This window comes from Apium graveolens, chromosome 7, assembly GCF_009905375.1.
Source record: "Apium graveolens cultivar Ventura chromosome 7, ASM990537v1, whole genome shotgun sequence".
NCBI classification, from domain to species: domain Eukaryota; kingdom Viridiplantae; phylum Streptophyta; class Magnoliopsida; order Apiales; family Apiaceae; genus Apium; species Apium graveolens.
The window spans coordinates 120,600,429-120,612,498 of NC_133653.1; the positions used below are offsets into that span (position 1 = coordinate 120,600,429).

Genomic DNA, 12,070 nt, shown 5'->3' on the forward strand with positions numbered 1-12,070 from the left:
CGGAAGAATATATTTGGTTTCCTTAAAATTAGGTATTTTGTTATTTTTTTTAACTGGTATCAAGTTAGTATGGGGTATATATTCCCTCTGTCATACTCATTTTTTATCTTTTTTAATACTTGACAGATAATTTAAAGTTATTATAAAGTATAATTTCATAATCTATTTTTAAATTTTTTTTAAAATAATTTGGTGAAGTAAACTTTATATACTCGGGACGAGCCTTAAAAATGAGTCCGGGTTGTGCATGTAAAGAACAGTAATAATATAATTTATGAAAACAAACAATAAATTAGATAGGAAAGGTGGGAGAGAGATCTGAAGCAATTCACACAGACAGAGAGAGAGAGAGAGAGAGAGAGAGATTGGATCGTGCAATTGGGATCTGCTCAATTTTGAAATTGATTCCTTCTCCTCTTCCATATACTAATGGCTCAACTCGTCAAGAAAGATGACGATCGCGATGAGGAAGGTATACACCTCACTCTTTCATTTTCAAATTCGTTTCTTATTCAGATCTGGCATTGCCTTTAGACTACAATTTATGGATTTATTATTAAATAATCTCACCCCTCAATACTAAAGTTATTAGATCAACTTGATTTGATTTTAACTACCACCCCCAACGTCCTAACTATGTAAGTTTATCCGAATGTAATTTATTTCCGTCAAGCTCGATCAATTATGGAATTTTGTGTTCCTCTGTGATTTTGATTAGCATTATATCTACCGGGGTTTTAATATAATTCTCTTGTCTTGATTGTACTCGTTCATATTAACTTCGTATATTCAATTGCTTTTTACATTTCTTTTTCACTTCCGATCAAATATTTTTAATTCATTTATGCTATAAGCCTGCTGGACCCTTGTGCATAAATTTAGATTCAAAATTGTCTTGCAAGTACCTAACTGATTTCCCATTGATTGCTTGCTAGGTCATCATGCAACGCTAGATTAGGACATATACATATTGTTAATTACGCTGTTTGCAGTGTGGTTAATCGGATACTTGCTTTTCTGTTGGCCATTAGGCAATATGGCGGGAATTTCACATGTTTTTTGTCATTCAGTTCTTTAGTTTACTGAAGTTTCATACACTTGCGGTTTCCTAATCTAAGGTTTGGACTTTTTCTTTCCCCCTCTCACAGCTGAGTACTCCCCTTTTCTTGGAATTGAGAAGGGAGCAGTTCTTCAAGAAGCTAGAGTTTTTAATGACCCTCAGCTAGATCCAAGGAGATGTTCCCAGGTAAAATTGGTCCTACTTACTTTGCTTCCCATTTTCAGTTCAGATTTAATTAACATTTAATATGCCTTTTTCCGTGCAACATTTCAGGTTATCACCAAACTTCTGTATCTTCTGAATCAGGGGGAGTCATTCACAAAGGTTGAGCTTTCCTTCTGCATACGTATCTGTTAAACGGACCAAGTAAAAATATGACATTAGTGTATAAATAAGATATTTGTGCCAGTAGAATTGGTGGCTTCTCCCTAGAGTCTATTATATCCTTAAAACTTGATATACTGTCCGTAGGGTCTCAACTTTGGGTCGTCTAATTAATATGATAAGGTAGGCCATTAAATCTTATAAAGAGACTTGGATATTAATGAACTCTTGTGCGGAAGGCCAATTCAAGCTTGTATTTCTTGTCTCTTTTTTTAGTAAGCAACATGGATATATTACAAACTAGCAAAAAGAACATGGATATATAGAAACATATGAACTTGGTTAAATTGGGGTCCTTACGTTGTCATAGTATACACTTTTATATGTTATAAATCTGCAAACAGAGAACTTACATTTCTCTTTTTAAGATTGACATGACTAATATTAGAGTCCTCTTTATAGTTTGAAGCGACGGATGTTTTCTTTGCTGTCACAAAACTGTTCCAGTCAAAAGATATTGGTTTAAGGAGAATGGTCTATCTGATGATAAAGGAGCTCTCTCCCTGTGCAGACGAGGTTATCTATACACTTACTTTCTATCTTTTTCTTATCTGTTCCAAGCTATCGGTAACTAGGAAAGGTTTACATCTCAAATTTCATTGTGAAATGAAGGTTATTATTGTTACAAGCTGTCTTATGAAGGACATGAACAGCAAGACTGATATGTATAGAGCAAATGCTATCCGTGTGCTCTGTCGGATCATTGATGGCACTCTTTTGACTCAAATTGAGAGATACCTGAAACAAGCCATCGTGGACAAAAATCCGGTTGTTGCAAGTGCGGCCCTTGTTAGTGGAATTCATTTGCTGCAGGTTATTATAACTTCGAGTCGTGTATGTTAAGTTACGGCTTTTTTGGCCCAGGTATTAGGCTGACTTGTTTTTGTATTGTTGTTTCTCAGACGAACCCAGAAATTGTTAAAAGGTGGAGTAATGAGGTACAAGAAGCTGTTCAATCAAGGGCTGCTCTTGTACAGTTTCATGCACTTGCTTTGCTCCACAAGGTACAGAAATATTGTGGCGTTATGCCTGAAATATTATAAGGGCATAGGCTAATGTTAGTATCTACTCATCAGTGGAAATTTAGATTAACCAAACAGCCATATATAGGAAATTAGTGGAGTCTCTTTTAATTGATCACAGTTCTTATTTGCTGGTATCTTCTTAAGAGACGACCACATTCTTCTGATCTGCAAAGTTCTGTAATACTTTCTTTGATAAACAAGCATTCATCCTTTCCCTTTTAAGCATGGATAAGATGATTTTTCGAGAATATAAAGGTACTTAAGTCTATTAACATTGTTCACAAACTATATTGAAGCTTTGATTTTTTTTATACTATGATGTAGATTCGGCAAAATGATAGATTGGCTGTTAGTAAGCTGGTTACAAGCTTGACCAGGGGAACTGTACGCTCGCCTTTGGCCCAATGCCTACTGATTCGCTATACTAGTCAGGTATTTTATTCACTTTATATGATTTATATTAAGTTGATTGTTTTCTGATTTTTTTGACCAAGCAGTGAGGCAAAACTTTCTGTTTAGGTCATCAGAGAATCAAGTAATAGCAACCAAACTGGAGATCGACCTTTTTATGATTATCTCGAAGGTTGTCTTCGTCACAAAGCTGAAATGGTCATCTTTGAAGCTGCTAGGGCTATAACAGAGTTAAATGGTGTGAGTAGTCGGGAATTGACTCCCGCGATTACTGTGTTACAACTCTTCCTAAGCTCTTCTAAACCTGTACTTCGGTTTGCTGCTGTTCGTACTTTAAACAAGGTGACTTGTCTATAATGGAAGCACTGACTTCCACTTGTTTTTTGGTGAATAAATTTACCCGTGTCATATACCGTCGATCTGTCATAAATTCTTACTCTTTTAAGCATTGTATTCAGGTGGCTATGACCCGTCCCCTTGCTGTAACAAACTGTAACATAGACATGGAAAGCTTGATTGCTGACCAGAATAGAAGCATTGCCACTCTTGCCATCACCACACTGCTAAAAACAGGGAATGAATCAAGTGTTGATCGTTTGATGAAACAAATAACCAACTTCATGTCTGATATTGCTGATGAGTTCAAGATAGTTGTGGTGGAAGCTATTAGATCTCTTTGCTTAAAGTTCCCTCTTAAATACAGAGCTTTGTAAGAGTTATTTTACTTTCTCCTTTTCCTTCAATGTGTAAGCAAGCTTATTTTGTTCGATAATTGGTGATTAAATGAGTAATTGTAAATAATTTTTCTTTTTCATACATAAGGATGAATTTCCTAAGCAATATACTGAGAGAAGAAGGCGGGTTTGAATACAAGAAAGCTATTGTGGACTCAATTGTAATCCTCATAAGAGACATTCCAGATGCGAAAGAAAGTGGGTTGCTTCACCTTTGTGAATTCATCGAGGATTGCGAATTCACATATCTTTCTACTCAGGTTCCAAGTTTCTCCTCTACTGCTGCTATTTGTTCTTTAATTATTGCGTGAAATATAAATTAAATCTGCATGCTTACAAAAATGTTATCATGTTTATCTACTGTTAGATTCTTCACTTCCTTGGAAATGAGGGCCCAAAAACATCTGACCCCAGCAAATACATAAGGTATATCTATAATCGAGTGATACTTGAAAATGCAACTGTTCGGGCCAGCGCTGTTTGTACATTGGCAAAATTTGGTGCTATGGTCGATTCTTTGAAGGTATAATGGCTTCAAATTTCTGGTAGCAGTGCATTATCTCTAACATTATTCTACAGACCTAAAGATATATCCTGTACTATGTTGCAGCCACGCATATTTGTTTTGTTGAGACGCTGTCTCTATGACAGTGATGATGAGGTTAGTGTCTGTACTTCAATTCAAAGTTTTTAGCTTATGATCTTTATGTTTTCTAAAATTGCCACTTGTTTGATTTTCTATCAATAGGTTGAATGGGAAAGTATGCTTTATGTTTTATTCTCTGCTTATAGCTTGGCCGAATGCTAGTTACATTCACTTAATTAATTTATGTTGTATATGGGTGCATAGTTTGTAACCGCGTGTCTTGAGTTTTTGTTTCCTCGAGAAATGAGAAAAAAAGTAAGTAAATCTTAAAATAGCATTTTTTAGGTGTGTTCTAGTTTTTAAATGAGAAGAGTGAAATGTGGTAGAAGGGTGAGAAAGAAAATTGATCAATTGATTAATTCTCTATAAAACAAAATTGAGTACAACTTCTTAAGCTTCTTGAGTGGTTTAGTCACTCTCACTAGTCACTCCCCCCAAAAGGTATCTCAAAGAATATTACCATTTTGACCGGCCTTTTATTTCCACCTCATTAAGCAATCTAACAGAATTTTAAGCTAATTTACCTTTTCTTTTTTATCCTTAGCCTTGGTGACCTCTTGCACAAGTCATCATATTAGATCTAGGTAGCTGCAGCAACTGGGGTTATTGCATATTAGATCTAGGTAGGTGCAGCAACTGGGATTATTGCATTGCACAGCGCCTAAAGTCTCACCTTGTCTTTGAGGTGTAAATTTAGTTACCTCTCTTGAAAAATATAGAAGTCATCTGGCACTTCTTTATGCTCAGTTTTCCCCGAAGTTTGTGTTCGTACATCCAGTAAAACTTCCAGTCCAACCATATATTTTATGCAGTTTCTGAAGCACAGTGGGTGACAGCTTCTCTCACAGTAATAACCGTGTTTTAAATGGGAAACATGAACACATGGGAGAATTTTGCTAGATGAGGGTAAGTCCAACTTGTATGCAAGTTACACAACCTTATGACTATAAGATTTCTGTCCAAAAAGTGAGCTGCAAGTTTCTGAAAGGGTCGCTTCGGCAAAGATTTTGGGTCATGGGTTGTATTTTGTAGCTTGAGATAAAGTCGCTGTCCTACTTCTAACTGCTCCTCTCTCTGTATAATTGTGGTATAAGTTTCATCTTTTGATTGTCCCTACAGAGACCCCTTAAATCATCTAGGATAGCATCACGATCATTGAACATCTCTAGAGTCTAAACTTTCCTTTGAATTATGCACTTTACCAAATTTAGTTGCTACTATGACAGCAAGTTTGGTAGAAATACCCAACACCTCTTGGTGTAGCCGGTAGCGGTATCTCCCCCGCTCCCTGTACGGGTTGTCGAGGGTTCGAATCTTGTCAAATGTGGGTGTGTGAGTGTGTTTAACTAGCAAAAGAAAGTTAGGTAGAAATTTAAAATAAGGACAAATGTAATCTAGGAAGCACGGGTGCGGGTGCGGGGGTGCGGATGGGTAGTTCGAGGATACGAGAATTCGGGAAATTTCAAAATTTGGGGATTCGGGTGCGGGGGATACGACAAATATTAAAATATTAAAATATATTTTATATATAATTTAGTAGTCATAACTCATAAATTAAATTAAATAGATAATAAAACAATAATAAAACAATAATGTATCATCCTTAATAGAAGTATTTAAAAGAGGTACTAAACAGATGTCAAAAAAGGCATAAGTGATGTGCTAGTGGTGGCCCTAAATGTTATTCCAACACAAATTATGGTCCAAAATATTACTTCTCGAAATTAAGGCCCAAAATGTCACTTCACAACGGAACTTTGTGTAGCGTTTAAGGTTTTTTTTTCAACCCGTAAAACGGCACTTCGTGTACTGTTTTGTTGTTTTTTTAATAATTTAAAAATAATACAAAACGTTACTACTTGAATGTTTTTTTTAAAAAGGTGACAAAACGTGAGTTGAAGTTGTGTTTTGGTTCCAAACACTACATCATGTAGCGTTTTGGCCCCAAAACAACACTTTATCTAGCGTTTTACACCTATAATTTTTTTAATAATTTTTTTTAACCTCAAATAAAAAATTGTTAATTCCTAAAATACTAAAAAATTATTTAAATTGTTTCTAAAACCCAGGACTGATGAACCCTAAAATGTTAAAAATGATTAAAATTAAGTTACACTTTTAAATTCAAAATTGTTTAATTTAAAATTTACATTTTTGGTTCCTAAGGTTTAGGGGCTCTAAACCCTAGCTTAAATTAGGGTTTAAGCTCTAGGGTTTAGGGCTAGGCCCCCCTTAAACCCTAAATCGGTATAATATTTATTAATTTTTTATTTTAATATTTCTAAAACCCAAAAGGGTATTGGTGAATCCTAAATGTTAAAAATTGTTAAATTTCGGTATAATCTTAAATTTTAAAAATATTAAATAAAAATAAATATCGAAAACGTAACATTAAGTGATGTTTCCGGGCATATAAATAATAAACCAAAAGCAGCTCAAATAAGGGAAAAAGAAACATAAACACAAAACGTTGGATGATCTAACGTTTTGCACCTTGAAATGTAAAAAAAATAGCAAAACGGTACTTCGTGTACCCTGTTTTCAAAACTCTACACGATACCCAGTTTTAAAGTGATATTTTGGGCCATAATTTCCAAAGTGATATTTTGGGCATTTTTTACTGAAATAATGACATTTTAGTCCATTTCTCCCTAAAACATGTAAAGTAGGCACGTGCGCATCTTATCTTATTTATAAAAATAATGATAAAAAATAAAACAAAACAGTCAACAGACTTATAGTCACAGCCAAACAAAACTGATATACCACACATATATACACACATATATACCACACATATACACAGATACAGAGCTGTAATACACATCTCAACTACTATATCAACACAGATTGGCGACCAAGACGGAACCAAAAAAATGGAACGCCGGAAAACAGCTACCGACGACGACTCTCTTTCTTTTCTCTCCATCTTATATTTTAATTACGATTTATGCCCTTCCTGCACCCCCGCGAATCAAAACAGTAAATTACGCGGACACGCTACGTGGCGCATCCCGTACGTATTAGGCCGCAACCCCGCCGCACCCCTGCACCCGAACGTATCCGGTGCGTAGTACGCTGGGTAGGTGCCGCACCCCTGCTTTCTAGAATGTAATTAATTGACTTCAGAAAAGACAGAGAATGCGGAAGTAGGGTCAGCCGGTGAGGGAGAGAAAGGAATATGATTGAGTTGTTTTGAAAGAATTTGGGATACAAGTCATAATTATTATCATCAGGGCTACTTGTCATTGTGTATGATCTTTTGCTAATGCCATTTTTTAATCTAAAAGAGCCTCCTGTTTTCCTTGTATCAGGTTCGTGATAGAGCTACACTCTATCTCAACACACTTGGAGGTGATGGAGCGGTTGTTGAAACTGATAAAGATGTGAAGGAATTTCTCTTTGGGTCACTTGATATCCCGCTGGTTAACTTGGAAACAAGTTTAAAGAACTATGTGCGTTTTCTTGATGCACTCTCACTTCAGATCCTTGTGAATTTTTTTATAAATAACCAGAGTTGTTTTCTGGTATTACAGGAACCTTCTGAAGAACCTTTTGATATTAATTCTGTACCCAAGGAAGTTAAATCTCAGCAACTTGCCGAGAAAAAAGCAGCAGGCAAAAAGCCCTCTGGTCTGGGTGCTCCTCCTGCTGCTCCAGCATCCACAGTCGATACTTATGAAAAGCTACTATCCTCTATCCCAGAGTTCTCAAACTTCGGGAAGCTTTTCAAGGTTTTTTCTAAAGATATTTTTCACCTGTAAATTTCCTATCATAATTTATTTGGGTAATTCTTATTTACCTTTCATCATAATCTCTAGTCCTCAGCACCAGTGGAGCTTACAGAAGCAGAAACGGAATATGCAGTTAATGTAGTCAAGCACATCTTTGATGGGCATGTTGTGTTTCAATACAATTGCACAAATACAATTCCTGAGCAGTTATTGGAAGATGTAAATATCTACTGTAAATTTTTTGTCAAGTTGGTTTAAATTTTAGTATATGCTGACACGTATAGTGTGTTGTCAGGTTTCAGTTATCGTGGATGCTTCAGAAGCTGAAGAATTTTCAGAAGTAGCTGTCAAGCCTTTAAGATCCCTTCCATATGATTCACCAGGACAGACATTCGTGGCTTTTGAGAAACCTGAAGGCGTCACTGCTGTTGGAAAGTTTTTGAATGTCTTGAGATTTATTGTGAAAGAGGTACCTGAAATTACGATGTACAAATAATGGTTATTTTTTGTTTTTATATTATTTTTAGTCATTGAAGCAGCTTTTATATTTTCGCAACATTTGTAGGAATGTATCTTATATGTTTATCATCATGTTTGATTTGTCTATACTCGTAATTGTTGGGATTCGTTTTAGAATAAGAGACTGCATTGCAAATGTTTCGAACTTAATGGGAATATATGTAGTTGTATATTTGATATTGTAGTACTGATGGTTTTCTATCATTTCCAAGTGTCTGTTCTTTGTGATGTTTGGGTTCTCTAGAGAAACTTCAAAGGGGGTTTGATAAGCATACGTTTGAAACACAATGTTTGTACCTGAGAGTGTTCACAACTGTATACTTCCAAAATAAGATACATACTTGGGTTGCTTATGACCTACGCACTCTCCCCATCTCTTTTTCTTAATCATATGGCATCATCAGGTTGATCCCACTTCTGGTGAAGCTGAGGATGGTGGTGTAGAAGATGAGTACCAGTTGGAAGACCTTGAAGTTGTTGCAGCAGATTACATACTAAAATTGGGGGTTTCAAATTTCAGAAATGCCTGGGAAAGCATGGACCCGGATACTGAGCGAGTAGACGAGTATGGTCTTGGTCCCAGAGAAAGCTTGGCGGAGGCTGTTGGTGTTGTAATCAACCTTCTCGGTTTACAGCCTTGTGAGGTATTTCATTCTACTAAGTTATGCTTTGTACTTTATTGGTGTATCCGTGATTCTGTATGTTGTCACCGTTCATATTTATGGAATCTTTCTTGGATTTGCTTCGGAGGAGAACCTAATTTGTGCTCACTTCAGTTTATTTCATTATGTTATCACTGAACCATTTCTAAGTTTTGGACTCACCTCGTTCTCCTCAAATACTTGAAGAAAAACATTAACTTCATTTTCAGAACACCGAACCCCCATAGAAAAGATGGAAATTTTTTAGGGGTATTGACGTATTATATGCCTTGCTTCGTACGTTTTTTTTCTGCATGGGTAATGCATGATTTCTTCTCATTTTTCCTTTCCTTCACAGGGTACTGAAGTTGTCCCCAACAATGCTAGATCGCACACATGTTTGTTATCTGGAGTCTATATCGGAAATGTGAAGGTGCTAGTTAGATTGTCATTTGGAATTGATGGCCGCAAAGAGGTAGCAATGAAGCTTGCTGTTAGATCTGATGATATATCTGTCAGCGATGCTATTCATGAAATAGTGGCAAGCGGTTAGCTAGTCGGTTTTCTGATCAATGTTTCATATTTCCTATGCCAAAATTTGGTTGGAGGCAATGGACTGCAAATAGATCCTCTTTCTATGTAAAATAAACCAGTCAGTTCCAGTAGTAGATATGCTTGCTAGGGTCATCTTTACTTTATGATATAATGTTTGTGGAAGGCACTTTGTTTGGAGGGTACAGCCGCAAGTGCTCTGAGGATTTTAACTAGTTTATAAATGGCAGAGTATTTGAAAAGAGATCTAAATCTCTGGAGGATGGGTTCATTTTACCTTTAAATATAGAAATAATGTGTTGTGCAAGTAATTCTTCAGAGAACAAAAGTCTAGTTAACTAGTTAAAAATACTTGGAATGATTTGAGTTTTGTTATGTGTAATGGACAAAAGCCTACTACTATTATCATCAACAAATTATTATGTATTTGAGTTTCTTGAACCATTACTGAGCTTTTCTGAAATCTAGCAAAATCAGATTTATTATTATTATTATTTTTTTTTAATTTTAGTGAGAGTGTGGATGATTGGTGTTGTGCTGCTTTAGCTAAAATTTCAGCTAGAGGCATGGTACTAAAAGTCACGGCTGAAAAGAAAAGCTTCATTTCCACTTGGTATAAAATCTGTTATCACTCCATAACAACATTCTATTCAACTTGAGTTTAACATTTCTGTCCTTTAAATGATAATGCCTGGGTGCTATTCTCCGACTTAAACTGAAAGCGAAATACTGAGGAAAATCTGTCACTTCTTGGATAGTCCTGTTCATCTCCTTGAATAAAAACTCAAACTTTGGCCTCAAATTGTTGTGAATGCTATAACCGAATATAGCTGGAAATCTAGCACAAACTCTAGCTGATTCTTTGTGGGAAAAGCCAACACTTTGCAAGAATGTAACCTTGTCCTCAAGCTTGTCAACCCGAGTGTTCAATAGATGAGCATTCAAAGTAGTTGGAGAATTCAACTTGTCAAGGCCTAAGGTTGTAAGATAAACTAGTGTTGGCTGTAGACAAAACTCGACGTTGGATTCAAGAATAGCAGGGCAACGGAGAATTAAAAAACATGATTCTTGGACAGATGCACGTAAATCAGAGTATAAAAAATCAAACACAGGCTGGATCTGAGTAGGATGAAAATTGGAGGAGAAAAGCATAGGACAGAGGAAAGCAAGTCTAGGGAAATCAGGTTCAGAAAAGCCCCTGGATTTGAGGAAATCTACGGTTGAGAGGATATGGGCTATGGTTTCGGGAGATGGGTTTCTGTGGGTTGTTGTTTCCGGCTTGATAATGCCAATGCTTTTGAGGTACCTCAGGTTTTGTTGGTGTGATGTACGGAACTTTAGGAAGCTATCACCTTTTTTAACGCTGATATCACAAGCATGGTTTGTAATTGATGAAGACGATGAGCAAATTCTTGGGATATGATAAGATTGAAGAATCATTTTCTCTTTTTCTTTTAGGAATCAACTTATTATTCTGTGGTTGTATTGATGATAAGGTGACTAGAGCCTTTTTCTGCTCCTCATGATATCACAATTATCCCAACTCAGAAAATTAATATACTAGTGGGAGTCACTGCCACACTGGAAACGAACCGATCTCATCTGGGCTGAGCACTTTTGTCATTAACCACTTCAGCTTAATTTTTTTCTTAAACAGTTCAACCCGAGCCTTTTTATTAAATAAAAATTATGTACGAGCTCGGCTCATTGACAAATCAAGTCGCATTTGAGATTTTATCAACTTATTATCGGTTTCGACATAATCGAAATTCAAATTTTAATCTTTTATCCCTAAATAATCCAAATAAATTGTGAATTAAATATGAGTTTTAATCCATAACAATTATTTGTTAAATAAACCTTATCTCTGCTCCACAAACCTTAGATTTTTATTTGAAGGCCTCAGATAAATGATTTTTTATTTACTTTCCGCTATAAATATTCGCGGAAAGGATTTTTCTTTCCGTGGATATTTATAACTGAAAAGAAAAAGTCTTTTCCGCGGATATTTATAGCGGAAGGTAAAAAAAATTTCTTTAATCTGTACTCTTGAAATATAGATCCGACGTTCCTGCAATAGTGTGTTAAAATATTTCGGTTTAATTTTAAATTTAAAATGTTAGATATATTATTAAAAATCTGATTTTTTTTTTTGAGTTTTAACAAGTCAAGCCCGAGTCAAACTAATTTGAGTCAATATAGAATCGAATTCGAGTCGCACATATTAAAATTTAGATCGAGCTCGCTAAATTTAACATATATATTTTTCAGTTTGAATTTAAACTCGAGTTATTAACGAAACAAACCGAGTCGAGTACTTATCGAATCGAGCTAACGAAGGGCTACGCCCCACTAGTGGAACGC

General features: G+C 35.7%; 2 protein-coding genes across 2 annotated transcripts; one reads left to right on the plus strand and one right to left on the minus strand.

The window, feature by feature from the left end:
• The first annotated feature begins 265 nt into the window (after positions 1-265).
• LOC141675250 (coatomer subunit gamma-2) lies at positions 266-10,132 on the plus strand. The gene is made up of 18 exons (XM_074481964.1): positions 266-472; positions 1,149-1,246; positions 1,334-1,384; positions 1,847-1,960; positions 2,057-2,257; positions 2,347-2,448; positions 2,794-2,901; positions 2,989-3,222; positions 3,339-3,589; positions 3,703-3,874; positions 3,982-4,137; positions 4,225-4,275; positions 7,575-7,715; positions 7,797-7,994; positions 8,082-8,213; positions 8,290-8,463; positions 8,918-9,157; positions 9,513-10,132. The coding sequence occupies exons 1-18, from the start codon at positions 430-432 to the stop codon at positions 9,705-9,707; spliced, it is 2,661 nt and encodes an 886-aa protein (XP_074338065.1). The 5' UTR covers positions 266-429; the 3' UTR covers positions 9,708-10,132.
• A 158-nt stretch (positions 10,133-10,290) lies between these two features.
• Positions 10,291-11,232, minus strand: LOC141670681 (transcription termination factor MTEF1, chloroplastic). The gene has a single exon (XM_074476634.1). The coding sequence runs from the start codon at positions 11,144-11,146 to the stop codon at positions 10,307-10,309; it is 840 nt and encodes a 279-aa protein (XP_074332735.1). The 5' UTR covers positions 11,147-11,232; the 3' UTR covers positions 10,291-10,306.
• Positions 11,233-12,070: the final 838 nt, after the last annotated feature.